Source organism: Bos javanicus, chromosome 26 (genome assembly GCF_032452875.1).
Source record: "Bos javanicus breed banteng chromosome 26, ARS-OSU_banteng_1.0, whole genome shotgun sequence".
NCBI lineage: Eukaryota > Metazoa > Chordata > Mammalia > Artiodactyla > Bovidae > Bos > Bos javanicus.
The window spans coordinates 17,914,647-17,934,610 of NC_083893.1; the positions used below are offsets into that span (position 1 = coordinate 17,914,647).

The window sequence follows — 19,964 nt, forward strand, 5'->3', positions numbered from 1 at the left end:
TGTGGACAAATCCCTCTAAATTTTCCCCATGTGAAAAAGGCAAAATTCATGATGATTCTGGGCATGAGAAGCACAAAGGGCATGAGAAAATATAGTGGAGGTAAAAAGAAAATACATATAAGAAAGCAGACAAGATCTCCAACGTAATACTGAATAATACTGGAAGAACTGGTTCAGCGCTTCCCTTCCCCCTCAACACATACACACACAAATATGGACACACTAAATTATGAGAACTTTTGAAATAAAACTCAGTGTCACCCATCAAGACCTCTCCCACACAGACTAACAGAATCTATTTTTACATTCCAATGAGATTTGCAGTAAAGAATAGAGCGCCTGAAAAAAAAAAAATAGAGCGCCTATAAAAAGAGGAAATAATTTCGGTGCTGTACCTTGGTTTTTCTCACTTCCTTATTTTAAAATAATCACCTAACAAATCCAAACAATTCAGAACAATAGTACAGTCTTCTATGCCCTGGGTATATAACCCTGCAAACATTTTGGAACTAAACTGAACAGGTTAAAAGGTTCTGGGTAATTTGCCCAGAAAACTCACAATGATATCTTACAGTGCTGGGGTACTGGAAGAAACCTTCCAATCACCTGGTCCAACCCCATCATTTTACAGATGAAGGCCTTGGGAAATAAACTGGCTGTTACGACACACTGAAGCCTCTATAATTAAAACATCTGCTCAGTTTTAAGGTGACTGACAAATTTGGAGAGAGGGGGTAGGAAATAAAACCTCCCAAACATTTTTAGTGGCATAGTAATTATGATCAACACGCCTGTTAAATGAAGAAGCAGTAAGGACTGTGATGGAAGTATACCCCCATTCCGATGTCAGGACCATTTACATCTGGAAAATGGAGAGGCTGAAAGCTGTCAGAGCTAACATATTGAATCTGTGAGTCAAGGACCAGGAAGAGAACTCAAGAGCCCTATCCTGAAGTCTACTGGCCTAAGCACCAAACACTGGTCTTATTTTATACGTAAACACTGGTCCAGGAGTCAACCTTATGAGATAGTGCCTTCATTTCCAGAAAAGTAGATATCTGAGAAAATGATCCAGGCATAACAGAAGTACAAGACAACTGACTTGACAAAGGAAGGGTGACTTAGACCTTAGCTCAGTTTTCAGCAGACCCCTAACCAGCAGCATCAGCATCACCTGGTTGCTTGTTAGAAATGCAGAATCTTGGGTCCCATCCAGACTCATAGAGTAAGAATCTGTATATTGACAAGAATCCCAGGTCTTCCCACCCTCATTAAAGTTTGAGAAGTACTTATTTAGATAACACAGCAGCAAGAGAAAGTATAATTAACTACTTGTAACCTCATTCAGGGCTTCCCTGGTGGCTCAGTGGTAAAGAACCTGCCTGTTAATGCAGAAGATGTGGGTTCAATCCTTGGGTTGGGAAGATCCCCTGGAGGCGGGCATGGAAACCCATTCCAGTATTCTTGCCTGGGAAATCCCATGGACAGAAGAACCTAGTGGGTTACAGTAAATGGGGTGGCAAAAGAGTTAGACACGAACAACAACCACCACAATCGATCCCAGTTTCTGGAATTATTACTTCTATTACCAGTTCTATTCTCTAAAGCTTTTAATCTTTAAGCCTTATTTTAAATTTTAAGTGGTCTAAAATTTAGCCTAAATTTTAAATGGTCTCAATGAATATCTTACTAAGTAGTAATATTTGTTGACAAAAATTCAACTAATTATCAAGTTAAGAAGACAAAAAGAATTTTATTTGAGCCATACGGAGGATTATAACCTAGCAAGTAGATTCTCAGAAAGCTCTAAGAACTCTCCTACCTGCTAGAAGTCAAAGGCACAGTCACAAACATTTTTGAGACAAAGGACTGTGCATCAAAATGACATGCTGATGTTTTACATAAAGTTCATCAAGGATACATGGTCCAGGTAGGCACAGACAAAGCAAGCAACAAGTCATCATGACCCTGTACAAAGCTGGGAAAGAACACTATTATTTTAAGTTACATTGTTAGTGTCAGAAGAAAGAAAAAATTGATCTTTATGGTCGAGAAGGCACTCCCATTCCTGAGAAACTCAGGCTAACGTGGGTCAATGCACAATGCGGATGCCCACTGTACACGTGGGAGGGGAGGAGAGATCCAAATACAGAGAGAGTTTGATGTTTAATTTTTTCTTGCCCTGCCTTAAAATAAAAATTTCATTTCATCACGTTTTCTCAGAAAAGACCTTAAAATTTAAAAAATATATATGTATATAAATATTCTTGGAGTTTTACAGTTTTCAAGGGTTACATAGATTATGAATTGAAATCTTTTTCCCTGCTATTTTCTGTTGGGGTTACAGTAGGAATATGACCAATATTTCTTCAGTTGGGAATTAGAAACCCCAGGAAAATCTGGTGAAGGAGGAAGACTGGATTCAGTATAGACATGTTTCCCTAGCAAAAAAACCCCAGAAACTTAAGGTAAGAGAATTTTATGATGAAAGATTGTGAAGGTCACATGGTATAACCATGGTTCCAAAGATGAATTCCTTTTACACCATACAGGCAGTCTCTGCTTGCACACTCCTGGTGATGTGGAACTTACCACCTCCAAGGGCCACCCATCCCATCTTTGCACACTTCAGTTATTAGAAAGATGCCTGAAATGTGTCTCCCTGTAGCTTTTAATAGCTGTACAATCAGTAACCCCACAATTATTGTTTCTACCATTAGTGCATCCCCATTATCAATTTTCCATTATGTCTCCCACTGGAATTGTTTTAACAGAGAAAGTCAAAGAAATAAGTTTCATGTATTTATTTCTCATAGGACTGGGCCAGCTTGTACTAGTGGGGTGTATGAAAATTTTATTTTTGACTTTTATTTTGAACTACCTTAGGAAAACCTCATGTGTACAACAGGGATATTAAAATAAATTATCACAAGTTATACAGACTATAACTAAGGACATACTCATACCAGAAACATAGCATAGGGATAATTTGATCCTTAAACACTGTTTTAGCTCTAAGCTTCTGGGGAGTCAAAGCAGGTATGAAATAGGACAAGATGATGGTGCTTCAAAAGTATTTGAGACTCTCTGGCCTAAGGGACTCATAGGTTTCAGCCCTGGAAAGTGTCTTAGAACAAGTGTAAGCCCGCCTCTTAAAGAGAAGGAAGTGTTAGTGTTAGATGCTCAGTCGTGTCTGACTCTTTGTGACCCCATGGACTGTAGCCTGCCAGGCTCCTCTGTCCATGAAATTCTCCAAGCAAGAATACTGGAGTGGGTAGCTAATTCCCTTCTCCAGGGGATGTTCCTAACCCAGGGATCAAACTCAGGTCTCCTGCATTGCAGATAGATTCTTTACGGGCTCAGCCACTGGGGAAGTCCCATAAAAAAGGAAACTGAAACCCAAAGAGGCTACATAGATTGCCCAATATTGGGCATCCAGTTAGCATCGGAGCCAGGCAATAGAGTGTCATCACTCATTTTTGCTACATTAGACTTTAAGTCTTCCGTTTGTTAAGAAAGCTTGTTCAGCATAAAAATCAGAGATACAGCCCCCCATTTCTGGGCCAACTGAGGGTGATGGCCATGGACATTCCCAAAGCAAACCTAAGCCATTCTAGCCTCCCCACACAGAGACCTCAAATCCCCAAATTCACAAATCTAATATCAGATAAGAAAATGACATTGGAGGCACAATCCATCCTGCCTCATACAGTTTTCTATGATTCCATTTGTCCCTACATTTCCATTGATTCTGAACCACCCAGATTTTCCACTAAGCAGTTGGTTTTAATCTCCCATTTAAAATATCTCTTTCTGATGAGAGGTTATTTGCTTTCAGAACAGAAATACCACTGTGAAACATGTCATTCCTTCTGAAACACTTGAAGCTAAGGGCTCACAGCACACTGAGCCAGAGTCATTAGTGAAAAGTATAATATTATAAGCGATCAATTTATCTAGGCATCTGAACATCAGACACTGCCAAACAATAGTCAGAGAATCCCTTTTAGCATCTATTTTTAAAAACAATACCACTGTAGTATTTGAAAGACCAGTCTGTTAGCGCACACGCCATGAGGCCAGTACAGTAACAACACAGCCATGGTGTGTGGGATGATGGACAGGTGGGTCACAGCAGCCTGCCCACCAGATCATAAGCTCATGCTAAGCAGTGACAGAAGCTCGTCTGCTGCAACAACCAGTTGTACCTGACTTCTCTGTAAGTTTCAGCAGACCCCTCAAACCAATGAAGTACAATCGTGCAAGTATGAATTATGCATTTTTTTTCTATCCTTGTGTCCTTCTGAAGTAAAGATAAGTAAACTCTGGAAAAATCCAGGTCCCGGGAGTTTCAAGTGAGACATCTTCTACACTCACACTTGTCATTTATATTACAGAATGGCCTGGGATCCTACTGTGTTAGGTCACCTGGTCATACTTACTGGTTTGGAGCAGGCCATTCCTGGGATAAAAATATCTAGGAACTCTACTAGCTTTTTAAGGTCACTAAGAATTTGTGAATTCTTGATTCACAAATCAAACGACATGGGGTGGATGAGTCAAATTTTAATGCCCAAGGCACACCAGGGATAACTGAGCATAGTTACATCGCTCCATTATTTTCCAGGTTTCTTTGCTGGCATCAGGTGTATCAGAGCTCAAATGGCAAGAGAATAGAAGATAAACACATAGCTTGCTCATAGCTCACAGTGAAGCAAAAAATAGAAATCAAAAAGAGGAAGAAAAGCTGTGACACACATCCATCCCAGAGCACATCTTCCGGTACTGCTAATTGGAGCATTTGTCATACTTCCTGGGGCCACTGAAGTCATTAGTCCTGGCAGAGAGGCTCGGAATTCTCCCATTTGAAAAGGAGAAACAAGGCAAAGGACAGAAACTAGGCTGGTGGAAAATAGAGAAGGCATGTGTTTCTCTATAACCATGTTACCCAAAAGTGACACCTTTTCAACCAAAATCTTAAGGTCACCTGATGATAAAAAATGGAAGTGGCTTGCAACAGGAAGGTTGGAAGTCATAGTCCTCACATCCCCACCAAACTAAGTCTCAGACTCCCACCCCCACTGCCGTCTAGGCTGGAGTCTCTGTCCAATGTCTTCTGAGGTGTAGACAATTCTAAAAAGAGGGCTTATCCTAGCACAGAACCCAAGGAAAAGTGTCATCTTTCTTTCCTGTGGTCCAGGAGACCCACCCTATTCTACCCTATCCAGGAGACCTAACCTACCCTATTCTGGGATGGGACAATCCCATCCCAGAAATAGGCTGCTCTAAACCAGTAAATACGACTGGGGCTCTTAGCATAGTGAGGTCTAGATTCAGTCTGTAATAGGAATGATGACCATTAACACCACAACGTCTCGCCTGAAATGCCTGAGGCCTGGATGGGTCGTTTTTCCCAGGGCTTGCATATCTGTACTCCAGAAGAGACACTTACCTTCAGAAATGGCCTTCTTCACAGCTGCTACGTAAGTCTCAGGCTCATCGTCACAGGTGAGCTCCTGCCAGTGTGCCCAGTCTGGAAAGAAGTCCAGGAACTCCTCGCTATCCTGTACCCCACAGAGCAGCCGCACCACGCGGCGTGGAGGGTAAAAGGCTCTCTGCAGCAGGGGCAGCAAGCTTGGCTGGCAGAAGCACTGCACCAGCTCCGCAGAGAGCAGCACCATAACGCAGCGCACATGGAGAAAGAAGCTCAGGTCCTCGGCAGAGAAGGACGTCTTGGGGCTCAGCCTGTAAGTCAGCGTCTTCTGGCTGCGGACCTGCCGACTGGAAAGGAAAAGGTCCTGGAGGTACTGGCACCACTCCTCAGCATCTCGGCTATAAACGATGAGGATGTCGCATCCTCCCGGCATCCCTGAGCAAGAAGGAGACATGGAAGCATGTTAACATGCCTGCTCCCACTAGGGCTTCCCATGACCTGCAAGAGTCACCATCCAGACGAGGGGCCTGGAACCCACAATCTCTCACGCTCCACCCCCAGCATATCTGCCCAACTTCTTTCCCACTTACAGCCTGTGTTCCTACCATTACAGACTCCCTGCCATTGTCCAAACACCCCATGCTGTTTTAGATCTTTGCATACACTGTTGCTTCTGCTGGTATCCTCTCCTGCAAATGGCTGATGTAGTATAGGATGACAATGATGAAAGAAACTGCAAGCACTTACTTAGAGCTTACTACATTCCAGCTTATTGCCTAGAAAATTCATTAGATCATCACAGCAAACTTCCAAGGTACCACTACTAGCCAGATTCTAAAGATGAGAAAATTGAGGTATGGCAGAATAAGTAATTTACCCAAGAGCCCCAGTGGCAGAGTTAAAAATTTGAACCGAGGCAGTTTGATCCCTGGTGGCTCAGATGGTAAAGAATCTGCCTGTAGTGCAGGAGACCCAGGTTTGATTCCAGGGTTGGGAAGATACCCTGGAGAAAGGAACGGTTATCCACTCCAGTATTCTTGCCTGGAGAATCCCATGGACAGAGGAGCCTGGTGGGCTACAGTCCATGGGGTCACAAAGAGTCAGACATGACGGAGCGCCTAACACTTTCAGTTTGATCCCAGAACCTAGCTTTCCCAAACACAGTGGTTACAAACACAGATCTGGAATCAGGCAGCCAGACTTAGCATCTTGGCTTTCTGAAGTAGTAGCCGTGAAACCCTGGGCAAGTCGCTTACATTTTTTAAACCTCATGTACTTATCTGTAAATGGCAATATAAAGGCAATATTTATCAGTGTTTTGTGAGAATTAAATATGTTATGTAAATTGCTGAGCATAGTGGTTGGCATGTAGTAAACCCTCAGTGATTGGTTGCTGCTGCTGCTGCTGCTAAGTCGCGTCAGTCGTGTCCGACTCTGTGCGACCCCATAGACGGCAGCCCACCAGGCTCCCCTGTCCCTGAGATTCTCCAGGCAAGAACACTGGAGTGGGTTGCCATTTCCTTCTTCAATGCATGAAAGTGAAAAGTGAAAGTGAAGTCGCTCAGTCGTGTCTGACTCCTAGCGACCCCATGGACTGCAGCCCACCAGGCTCCTCCGTCCATGGGATTTGCCAGGCAAGAGTACTGGAGTGGGGTGCCATCGCCTTCTCCTAATACCAAGTGATTGGCAGCCGGTGTCATTATCCTTCCAGTAATATAAACAGTGCATTAACGTAAAGGTAACCATGGTTGAACTAACACATTGACCTATACAGTGTCTTTTATAAGGTGCCCCTCACCACATGGTCTGTCACACAGGCTTTATTCTTCTTGTAATAAAGCACAAATGCCAGAAACGGAGTCCAAAGCCTCAGAGATGTGCTGAATCTTAGGGGGATCACAAAGTGATCCCAAACTCCTCATTTACAGATAAAAGATATACTTCATCTGAGAAGATAAAGGAATTTATTTAAATTTACATTCAGCAAATTAGTTCAGAGTCCGGACTGAAACTCAGGTTGCCCCCTGGTTTCCTATCCCATCCTCTTGCCGACTTTACCTGCTATCTCCCATCAGGAATTCTGTCAAGAATCTTATGAGCAATAACTCTTGTTTTCCATTATGGAAGTTCAAAGAAGCTTGGCTCTTAACGTAACACTTGTGAGTCCTCATCTCCCATTAATTCAATGAACTATTCTAAGGGATTTGGAAGGGGTGAGCACAGAGAAGCACCTACTAATCTACAAGGCAATAGGGAGCCCTCCTCCCACTCAGAGATGGAAGCAGGGAATTTTGTGAAATGGGATTCATCTAAGTTGTGGATTAGCACAATTAAATGCCATCCTTGGGCCACATTTATCTCAATGTCAGAGGCAGGACTGGGGCAAGACCTGAGCTTCTCAGCTCTGAAAACATCATGGAAGGAAGTCCCGTTCCTGGCCCCATCCATCTCCATATTCAAAATAAAAATAATGACATATAAAATGTAAACCCAACACAGTTCTGATATCCCCCCAGGATGACAGTACCAAATCTTTTAAAACAGTAAATAAAACAAAAATGTGCTGTTTCTTTTCGGAGCCCCTCATTCAGTACTAATATAAAACCCAATAGGTTTCCAGTAGGAACAAGAGCATCAGCCTGTGATTCCTTTTGAAGGGAAGGTGCGCAAATTTTAAAAGAAGGCAATTTGAGACTGGAATAAAAGTCAGCAATTCTGAAGACACCATGGACGTCTGTAGCTCTGTAGCAAACTCAATTCTGAACATGGTCTGTTTCCTCAGTTTGGAATAAAACAGTCCCTTTTAGGAATGCTTACTCTGGTTCCAGAGTTAAGTAGATCAAGGACAAAATTTAAACGTATCAGTGGTGCAGCCTTCCATAAAATGAAATCTTTGCCAACTGAATCTTTTTTCTTCTGTGTAGAATATTTCTTTGAACCTCGATGGAAAAATAATTTCTGAACTACAAAAGGAATAAAATTGGCAAATCTACATAACTATGGAGCTCATACTGAGAACAAGCAGAATTAACATCCAAATATATCTGTCTTCTTTATGCTCCTCCTCCCTACGTGGCTGTTTTATACTAAGAAGCAAATGTTCTTCTAAATGTAAAGGGTAATGGTATATGAATGGGCATGAATATGGCCCATCAGGTAGGCAGTGTGCAAGACTACATTTCATTACAGTATTAAGGATGCAAAGTTAGTGATGCTGTGCTCAGGGTTTACTTAAAAGTATAAAAGTAAGAAGCTGTAGTCACATACCCTCCCTCCACATACACACAGAGACAAATATATTAGCAAATATCACGTCAATAGTTTGTGCAAAAGAACTAGAAGGAGAGTAAGGTCTCAGAAGAGGCTGGCTGTGGTCCCATACATTAGTGATGGAGAAACAAGGGGTAATGTTTTCAACAGGGTTGACAAGTGATGGCTAAAGAGTGAGGAAGAAGGAAGAAAGTGATTTCTGAGAGCACCCTTAAAAGGTACTTAAGAAATACCCTTAAGAAGAAAACTTGGGTCTCAGAGCACTGATTGTCTTAGCAGGAAAGCAGCAACAGTACATTGCCTGACTATGTAGATATGAGTGATTTATACCACTTTTCTAAGGAGTCTGTTCAGTTGCTAAGTCATGTCTGACTCTCTGTGACGCCGTGGATAACAGATTGCCAGGCTTCCCTGCCTTCACTGTCTCCTGGAGCTTGCTCAAACTCATGTCCATTGAGTCAGTGATGCCATTCAGCCATCTCATCCTCCGTCGTCCCCTTCTCCTCCTGCCCCCAATCCCTCCCAGCATCAGAGTCTTTTGCAATGAGTCAACTCTTTGCATGAGGTGGCCAAAGTATTGGAGTTTCAGCTTTAGCATCAGTCCTTCCAAAGAACACCCAGGACTGATCTCCTTTAGCATGGACTGGTTGGATCTCCTTGTAGTCCAAGGGACTCTCAAGAGTCTTCTCCAACACCACAGTTCAAAAGCATCAATTCTTCGGCGCTCAGCCTTCTTCACAGTCCAATTCTCATATCCATACATGACCACTGGAAAAACCATAGCCTTGACTAGACGAATCTTTGTTGGCAAAGTAATGTCTCTGCTTTTCAATATGCTATCTAGGTTGGTCATAACTTTCCTTCCAAGGAGTATGTGTCTTTTAATTTCATGGCTGCAATCACCATCTACAGTGATTTTGGGGCCCCCCAAAATAAAGTCTGACACTGTTTCTACTGTTTCCCCATCTATTCCCCATGAGGTGATGGGACAAGATGCCATGATCTTAGTTTTCTGAGTGTTGAGCTTTAAGCCAACTTTTTCACTCTCCTCTTTCACTTTCATCAAGAGGCTTTTTAGTTCCTCTTCACTTTCTGCCATAGGGTGGTGTCATCTGCATATCTGAGGTTATTGATACTTCTCCTGGCAATCTTGATTCCAGCTTGCGTTTCTTCCAGCCCAGCGTTTCTCATGATGTACTCTGCATAGAAGTTAAATAATCAGGGTGACAGTATACAGCCTTGACGTACTCCTTTTCCTATTTGGAACCAGTCTGTGTTCCATGCCCAGTTCTAACTGTTGCTTCCTGACCTGCATACAGGTTTCTCAAGAGGCAGATCAGGTGGTCTGGTATTCCCATCTCTTTCAGAATTTTCCACAGTTTATTGTAATCCATACAGTCAAAGTCTTTGGCATAGTCAATAAAGCAGATGTAGATGTTTTTCTGGAACTCTCTTGCTTTTTCCATGATCCAGCGGATGTTGGCAATTTTATCTCTGGTTCCTCTGCCTTTTCTAAAACCACCATGAACATCTGGAAGTTCATGGTTCGCATATTGCTGAAGCCTGGCTTGGAGAATTTTGAGCATTACTTTACTAGAGTGTGAGATGAGTGCAATTGTGTGGTAGTTGGAGCATTCTTTGGCATTGCCTTTCTTTGGGATTGGAATGAAAACTGACCTTTTCCAGTCCTGTGGCCACTGCTGAGTTTTCCAAATTTGCTGGCATATTGAGTTCAGCACTTTCACAGCATCATCTTCCAGGATTTGAAACAGCTCAAGTGGAATTCCATCACCGCCACTAGCTTTGTTCGTAGTGATGCTTTCTAAGGCCCACTTGACTTCACTTTCCAGGATGTCTGGCTCTAGGTGAGTGGTCACACCATTGTGATTATCTGGGTCATGAAGATCTTTTTTGTATAATTCTTCTGTGTATTCTTGCCACCTTTTCTTAAAATCTTCTGCTTCTGTTAGGTCCATACCATTTCTGTCCTTTATCGAGCCCATCTTTGCATGAAATGTTCCCTTGGTATCTCTAATTTTCTTGAAGAGATCTCTAGTCTTTCCCAGAGTTAGACTTTTCTAAATGGAAATCTACTTAAAATGTCTCATTCCTGAGGTTCTGGTGCTAAATTTCACTCACCCCCTTTGAGTGAAAGTATAGGCATCCTCCAGAGCAATTGCAGGTTTGGTTCTGATGCTGCTGTTGCTAAGTTGCTTCAGTCGTGTCTGACTCTGTGCAACCCTATAGACAGCAGCCCACCAGGCTCCCCCGTCCCTGGGATTCTCCAGGCAAGAACACTGAAGTGGCTTGCCATTTCCTTCTCCAATGCATGAAAGTGAAAAGTGAAAGTGAAGTCGTTCAGTCATGTCCGACTCTTCTCGACCCCATGGAAGGTTTGGTTCTAGACCACCATAATAAAGCGAATACCGCAAAATCAAGTCTCCCAAATTTGAGGGTTTCCCAGTGCATATAAAAGTTATAGTTATACTATACTGTGTAGTCTGTTAACTGTGTGAGAACATTAAGTCTAAAAAAAAAAAATCCCAATGTACATACCTTAATTTAAAAATGTTTTATCACTAAAAAATACTACCCTCTCAGCCTTAACCATGTTTTGCAATAGTAAAATCAAAGGTCACTGATTACAAATCATCATAACAAATATAGTAAATAATGAAAAAACTTGAAATATTGCAAGAATTACCAAAATGTGAAAGAGAGACAGGAAGTGAGCAAACACTGTTGGAAAAAAAATAACGCCAACATTCTTGCTTGATGCAGGATTGCCACAAACCTTCAATTCGTCAAAAGTAAAACGCAATGTCTGCAAAGCGCAATAAAGCCATGTGCAATAAAATGAGGTATGCTAGTACTTGAGAAGGAAGTGGTTAGTACCTCAGGCTAGTTAACATCACAACCTACTTGGTCACCAACTCCTGGTGTGACTTCAGACCAATATACTCTGTCTAAGCAATTTTGCCTCAGTGTAAATGAGGACAACGAGATCTATCACCTTCCTGAATTTCACTCTGGTGCTGAAACTGAAACTTGGGGAAATTCTAGAAAAGTCCAAAGTGGAAGTCAAAGTCCTTCCACAACCTGCTGGGACTAAATGTTTTGTCGGGGACTCTCTCTCATGCGTAGGGACACCCTTTTCTTCAATGAGTCCCTTCCTTTAATCATAAGTCACTTCTTCACACGTGCCAAATCCTTCCTTCATTTTTGTTTGTTTATTTAGAGAAATGAAATACATGAGCCAATAAGGAGTCCATAAATTCCAGACAGAAATAAGGAAGGATCTCTATCCTTGAGGAGCTTCGAGACCAGGACTGGCTATCAAAGGAGAAAGGAGTGGAGAACAGCAGAGGCAGGGCTGGCTGGTGGCAACAGGGAGTGACAGTGGTGGTGAGAAACACGGTGACCGAAAGACAGCTTCCTTTGAAGAATCCACCCCAGAGAAGACCTGAGAAGAAAGAGCTTGGCAGCTCCTCAAACTACCCAGCCCAGACCACTCCATTCATCCAACCTGGAGTCCGAGTCTGAATCTGGGCACCATATTGAAGCAGGGTGTGACACAAGGAAGGCGACTCGAATAGGGAGAGATCTGGAAACAACATGAGGAGCTTCCAGACTCTGAAAGTTTCAAGTTTAGAGACTTCACAGGAGTACTGAGGGACTTTGAGGATCAGACAGAAGGTAACATGACAAAAAAATTTTAGGTCCCTTCAAGCTCTTTTGTCCTATAAGTCCAGGAATGGAAGAAGGATCTAGAGGTAAGAGAAGCCTTGTGGGGGTAGAAAAAGGTATGAGAGCTTTCTTCAAATACCTAGAGGCTGATACACAGAGGAAAGGATTCTAGTTTTCACTCAACCAGGCTTGGCCACTTGGGAAAATCACTTATGGCTTCTCTTTCCTCTCTCTCAAGAGTAAATACAACAGACATCATCAGAAGCCTGCAGAATATTCCAGGGTAGGCTGACTCCATTTCATTTCACCTCATTTTCCAAGTGTTTTTCAGACAGTCAAGATTCTCCTCAATTTCAACAAGCAAATATGCATTTCCAAAAAAAAAGAAAGAGAGAAACTAATGCTCATCCTTCCAGTGGAAGGGAATTGAAGAAGACCACATGATTGGATCATAAGAAGAAACGAAGTACTGATGCATGCTACAGCTTGGATGAACCTTGAAAACGTACAACGTGAAAGAAGTTAATCACAAAAGGCCACATAATATATAATCCCATTTATATGAAAGTCCAGAGTAGGGAAATGTAATCTACAGAGACAGAAAGTAGAACTTAAGGCTAGAGAGGAAGAGGGAACAACGGAGTGATGGCTGAAGCGTATGGAATTTCTTTTTGAGGTAATGAAAATGTTCTAAAATTGACTGTGATGATGGTTGTACAATTGTGTCTGATTCTTTGCAGTCCCATGGAGTGTAGCCCACCAGGCTTCTCTGTCCATGGATTTTTTTCAGGCAAGAATCCTGGAGTGGGTTGCCATTTCCTACTCCAGAGGATCCTCCCGACCCAGGGATCGAACCCATGATTCTTTAACCCTGCGAAGAGGCAAAGGAAGAGGAGAAAAAGAGGAAGACACATAGGAGAGTGGCCTGGATGGCTCCAGAGACTACAGCATCCTGACAGAGAGAAAGTCTCACCACTCCCACCAGTGTGCCATCCACCATGGGACCCAGTACTTCCAGATCTCAGAAAGTCTTCCACTTTCAGAAACTGGAGTGGTGACTCACCACAAAGGATGTTTATGGCAAGAAGATTTGACAGCTTTAACCATTACAGACATAAAGAGATTACAGACACTACAGAGCCCATAAATGGGCCCAGGTTTGGCCACTGGGCTTGAATCCCTGTAAGAATAGAAGCACACAATTCTAGCCCCTTTGGCCACGCCTACTGGACACTGGTCGGGGGTGGTTTTCTCCACCCAAAGTATGCTATTTCCTGGTCTAAGCAGCCCAGGAACTGTTCCTAGCAATAGACGGAGGTGGGAGCATCACTGATCTTATCTCCTACTTCTCCCCAGTCACCCACCTACTGTGGCCACTCTGGCCTGCTCCCTGTTCCAGAAATATGTCATATCCGCCCATTTATTGTTTCCCTGCCTAAAGCCCTCTTCCCCCACATGCCTCCTCTCCTGCGCTCCTTCAGGTCTTTGCTCAGATGCCCCTTTCTCCATGAGACTTAACCTGGCAGCTTCCTTTAAAAATGTATCTCCAACCCCCTTTACCTCTCTACTGTTTTGCCATCACATAATGTACTTTCCTTGGGCTTCCCCGCTGGTTCAGTGGTAAAGAATCTGCCTGCCAATGCCAGAGACACAGGAGATACAGGTTCAATCCCTGGGTTGGGAGGATCCCCTGGAGGAGGAAATGGCAACCCACTCTAGCATTCTTGCCTGGAAAATCCCATGGACAGAGGAGCATGGAGGGCTATGGTCCATGGTGTCACAAAGAGTCAGACATGACTAAGCACGCAGGCACATGGCACTTTCCTTATTCAGTGTATTGCCTGCCTTCCCTCGCTGTTCCATAAGCTTCAAGGAGTCATGGCTTACATCTGCTTTATTAAATATACACCTGACACCTAGAACTGTGCCTGCAATAAATATATGTTGAATGAATTGATTCCCTCTAGTTAACTCTGCCGGAGAAGGCGATGGCACCCCACTCCAGTACTCTCGCCTGGAAAATCCCATGGATGGAGGAGCCTGGTGGGCTGCAGTCCATGGGGTCATGAAGAGTCGGACACGACAGAGCGACTTCACTTTCACTTTTCACTTTCATGCATTGGAGAAGGAAATGGCAACCCACTGCAGCGTTCTTGCCTGGAGAATCCCAGGGATGGGGAAGCCTGGTGGGCTGCCGTCTATGGGGTCGCAGAGTCGGATACGACTGAAGTGACTTAGCAGCAGCAGCAGCAGCAGTTAACTCTGCACGGGCTTTCAAATGGATTGTGTGGACTATGAACCTACTATTACCTTATTCATAGTACAAGTTCTTCTAACCTCTAGTGCCCAGCTAGAGAACCAGGAGGCTAAGGTTAGCTACCTTCCCAATTCCCTTAAATACGAAGTTTGCATTACCAAATCTAAGGGAACTGTCACCGTTGATTGGCCTTTTCTTTCAAGTCACAATTAGAAGACTATCTCAGGGCACCTGGGGAGAGCTGGCCCTTCATTCTAGCATCTGCCCACAATTTCCCCAAATATAGCACGTCCTCCCAGCCAATTAGATATTATTTTTCAAGAAGATTTTACATCCTGTTTTCACATGTTATCTCTACTAAAACATTATAAGATGGGGTGGAAAAATACTAGTAAACGCACTTGCAAACATGGTAACTCTAATCTTCTCATTTAATAATTCCCTGTTGTACTTATGGCTTGCCTTCACAGACTATAAACTCCTTGAGAGCAGAGATTAGGGTGTCCTGGTCACCAGTGAGGACATATTTAGGTGCACAATATCCACTCCATTGCATAGTTAGTGCTCATTGGTTGTCTCTATTCTCATCATCATTACTGTGCTTCTTCTGGATCTCAGTGAGTGAGAGGCTTGCCAAGGGTACACTTTATGGACCAGAAGGGAGCCCAAGGCTAATTAGAACAGACTCCTGGCACCTTTTGATGGGTAGATTACCCAGTTACCCTCACCTATCCCCAGTCCCCAAAGTTCTGACAAGGACATAAGAAAAGTAAAACTAAAGGAGTGGTGTTCCTAGAGTCCTACCAAAATTCTAGACAAAAAAAAAAAAAAAAAAAAAGGCCCAGGAAGGAAGAGGAAGCCGGTTAAGGAAGGCGGCCCAAAGCCCATCTCCAAACTCGGACTGTCTGAGCGCCCCCTATTGGCCCGATAGGATCCGAAGAGAAGCATTTAGCCAGCGGAGAGACCAGAGGGCTCTCCACATTTAAATTTGACTCTTGGCTCACAGAGTTAGTTCAACAGGGAGATCGACCCTCAGAAGCTCAAGGGCCAGTGCTAGAGGGAGAAAAGGAGACTCAGAAGATGAGGGACAGGGGAAGGTAGGGCAGGGGCCGAAGAGAATCGCGCAACAGCTTGGGAAGGGGAACGTGAGAAAGTTGGGGAGGGAAGTCTGCGACAAGAAGAGAGGAAAGAACAGAACACAGATCCCGCGCCGAGCCGAGGGAGCAGCCGGGGACAGCGAGAGGAGACAGCGGACGGCGGGCGGCGGCGGCGAGAGGGCGCGCGGAAGGGAGGCGGGGGAGAGGGACCGGCGTCCGGCCTACGCACCTGAGGCTGCCATGCCGCCGGCCGCGGTCCTCCGTGCCCGGCTCGCTGCGCGCGGGGGCCGGGGCCGGAGCGGGCTCGGCGGCGGCCCTGGCGCAGGACGGGAGCGGCGCGCCCGGCTCCGCGCAGCACCAGCCGCGGCTCTGGCGCTTCCTCCTGCGGGGCAGCGAGGACTCGCCGAGAGGGCGTGTCCACAAGGCCCGCCTCGCCGACGGGGCTCGGCCCCCGGCACCTGCTCCCCGGGCGGTTGGGGAGGGGAAGTGAGAACTGCCCCCCATCGGCCCGCAGCCGGCCAGCCTCCCGCGTTCCCCTCATCGCTCACTCAGGGTAGGGAGGAGGCAGAGGGGCTTCGTGCGCCCCGCTCCCCGTGAAATCAGCCGGGTCGGCCACCAAAGGGCAGCCCGAGTGAGGGAGCATTGAGAGAGGACGGAGGCAGAAGGGTTAGCTGCACGGCCTCTGCGATCTGGGGCGGGGGCTGTCAGTGTGCACAGGTGGCCCAGCCATCTCCCCATTCCCTGGGGCTTTCTCCCTGAGCCGCTGCCCTGGCAGGAAGGGGAGGGGGCAGGAAGGGGAAGAGGCATCTTCTCTGGCACCTGGCCCTGGTGCTTGATGTTGCCCTTGATTACCCTCCAGTGACCTTCCTGTAATTCCTGATCTCCAGACGGCACAAGAGCGTTAATGATAATCTCATATGTCAAACGGAAGGTATCGTCGTCATTGCCTTTTGTGCCTTTGAGGTAGCACCTATCATGGCCTTCAGGTTAGCGCTGAAGAAAGAAGCCAAATCTCTTACTCAGACTCCCACAGAGAGCAGATGCTCCCCGAGGTTCTATACCACGCCTGTTTGAGACCAGAGCTAGAGCTCTCCCTTAACCCTCGCACTCGCCTGCCACGTCTTATCCTCCTCCCTTTGCCGCTCTGTAGTGGATCTGAAGGGAGCTGTGCCCTTGCAGCCCTCAGCGATGTCCAGAGAGCAGAGATGACAGAGAGATAGGTTTTCTGTGCAAGTGGAAAGAAATGAAAGACATTTAATAATGGAAGTATCAGGGTTCAGTCCAAGAACTAGTTATCTACTGTTGCCATAACAGATTACTACAAATTCAATGGCCTAAAATAAAACAAATTTATTATCTTACATGAGTAAGATATGAAATTAAAAGATGCAGTCATAAAATCAGAAGATGCTTGCTCCTTGGAAGAAAAGCTATGACAAACCTAGACAGCATATTAAAAAGCAGAGACATTACTTTGCCAACAAAGGTCGGTCTAGTCAAAGCTTTGGTTTTTCCAGTAGCCATGTATGGATGTGAGAGTTGGGCTATAAGGAAAGCTGAGCGTTGAAGAATTGATGCTTTTGAACTGTGGTGTTGGAGAAGATTCTTGAGAGTCCCTTGGATTGCTAGGAGATCCAACTAGTCAATCCTAAAGGAAATCAATCCTGAATATTCACTGGAAGGACTGATGCTGAAGCTGAAGCACCAATACTTTGGCCACATGATTTGAAGAACTGAGTCATTGGAAAAGACCCTGATGCTGGGAAAGATTGAAGGAGGAGAAGGGAACGACAGAGGATGAGATGGTTGGATGGCATGACCAACTCATGCCATCCAACTCATGGACATGAGTTTGAGCAAGCTTCAGGAGTTGGTGATGGACAGGGAAGCCTGATATGCTGCCGTCCATGGGATTGCAAAGAGTTAGACATGACTGAGTGACTGAACTGACTGACTATCTTACTCTTCTATATTTCAGAAGTCCAACATGAGCCACACCAGGCTAAAATCAAGGTGTTGGCAGGTTTTGGTTCCTTTCTGGAGTCTCTAGAAGAGAATGCATTTCCTTGCCTTTTTCAGCTTCTAGAGGAAATTACACACATTTCTTGATTCATGCCCCCCTCAATCTTCAAATCCAGTAACATAACATCTTTCTGACCCTTCTTCCCTCATCACATATTTTTGTGTTTCCTTTGCCTTTCGCTTTTAAGGGCCTAGCAGTTACATTGGTCCCACACAGATAATCCAGGAAAATCTCCCTCTTTTAAGGTCAGCAGACTAGCAACCTTATTATCGTCTACAGCCTTAATTCTCTTTTGCCGTGTAACAGTATATTCACAGGTTCTAGGGGTTAGGATGTGGAAATCTTTGGGGGACAGGGGCATTATTCTGCCTACCACAGACCTGGAATTCTGAAAGAGAAGGTAAGCTTACTATCTGCTATACGTGATAGCTATTCCTCACGTTCAGGATTTCTCTGGCCTCCAGACCCTGTCAGCCACACCTCCTACCCACCCCCAGCCCCCTATCAATGCACTGTCACAACTCTGTGAAGTTCTTTCGTAGAACTTACATAGATCGTTTTCTGCAATTACAAGCAGCTTTTTAGACAAAGCCTAAGAACCTAGCCCTCTTTTGAGTTCCTTCCTTACCTACCAAAATGGCCACTCCCCATGAAGTTTCTGCTACTTGTCTCCTTGGGGCATTTTGAGCAATGGCAGAGGCCATTTCCAGGCTGGACCTCCAGTTCAGGGAAACAAATTGTTGGGCATCTGCTCTGTGGCCAGCTCTGCACAGAGTGTGATCACTTATTCAGCTCGCATGAATCTTTACCTGAAACCTGTGAGGTAGGCATGTTATTATCATCCTATTTCACAGGGGAAGAAACTAGGCTCCAAAAAGGTAATCTGCCTGATCCATGGTCACGTATTTAGAAGGATCAAAACTAGATTTTGAATTCAAATCCATGTGCTACGCAGGAGCTGACTCTCTTGTCATGAATTGTGACTCAGAAGCCACACCACCTATTCCATGCCAGTTCCACAATCTCCAAACCAAAGTGACTGTAATAACAGGAAAAAGGAGTTCTGTGGAGATCGCTGACTGCATACCCAATATCTATTGTCCTTAGTAACACAATCACCCCTTTATTTGGAGACAGTAATATGCCCCACTAAAAGACTTCATTCCCCAACTTAGAGGAGGCTAAGGAGTAAGTGGAAGTCATTAGCTGCGGGATCCACAAAGTTCTCTATTGTGTGCTTAACTCTGCTGCCAGATACTCCTTTTGCCTTTTTCTCTCTTTAGCGCCTACTTGGAATGTGAATGGATGGCTGGAGAGCTGACAGCCCTGTTAGATTTCAAGATGACCATGTGAATGGAAGTCACACACTAAAGAGAGCAGAGAACAAAGGTGGACAGAATCTGGTTCCTTACTGATCATGGCGCTCTCATACAAACTCCAGCCTTCCCACCTTCGAATTCTTTTACATGAAAGAGAAATAAACACATCTCTGTCTTGCTAGAGCCATGATTATTTGTGTATTCTGCTATACGTAACCAAACTTAATTCTTTATTGAAATGGGAATGGAAGCTAACATTTATTGAGCACCAACTATAATTCATGAATTTTCTTATACTATCTTATAATCATCCCTCAAAATAATTCTGAATCACAAGTATTATCTCCACTTCAGAGATAAAGAAACTAAGATTCAGAGATGTTAGTTTTTCCAGGGTCATTCAGTAGTTAGCATAACTGTGATTCAAATCCAACTGATTCTAAACCCTAAGTCCATGGTCTTTTCCATGGCATAAGGACATACTGGATGACTTCAGAGAGTAAATTAAAACTACTTCCTGAGGACACACAGGTGCTCTCAAGTGAGGGGTCTCCCTTGAGTCCTCAGCACTTCAAGGCTCACACAGATGGTGTCTTCATTTGTGCATGAAAGCAAGTCTTGCACGTTTTCTACTTCTTCCTTCTGAGGTGTTGAAGCAGAAAGTTTAAGCAGCTGTGAGAAAAAGTTTAGGACTTGGCCTCATATGCTCTTAGAATATTAAAACGGGAAAGGCCCTAAGAGGTCATTATTGGACACGTGTGAAAACTAAGACCGAGAGAGGCAAAGTGACCTTTCTAACATACTCTGAGTTGGAAGCACAACCAGGATTAGAATCCTGGTCTTGATTCTTAGTCTGGTGTTTTTAGCTATATCTGAC

The 19,964-nt window shown here is 44.4% G+C and overlaps 1 protein-coding gene across 1 annotated transcript in view; it reads right to left on the reverse strand.

The window, feature by feature from the left end:
• PIK3AP1 (phosphoinositide-3-kinase adaptor protein 1) overlaps positions 1 to 16,292 on the reverse strand; it is a 120,699-nt gene extending 104,407 nt beyond the window's left edge. Inside the window, exons 1-2 of the mRNA XM_061402952.1 lie at positions 15,975 to 16,292; positions 5,453 to 5,869 (exon numbers count right to left, since the gene is read on the reverse strand). Of these exons, the coding sequence (XP_061258936.1) occupies positions 5,453 to 5,869; positions 15,975 to 15,987 (430 nt within the window). The 5' untranslated portion in view covers positions 15,988 to 16,292. The remainder of the gene's footprint in view (positions 1 to 5,452; positions 5,870 to 15,974) is intronic.
• Between the last annotated feature and the right edge of the window lie 3,672 nt (positions 16,293 to 19,964).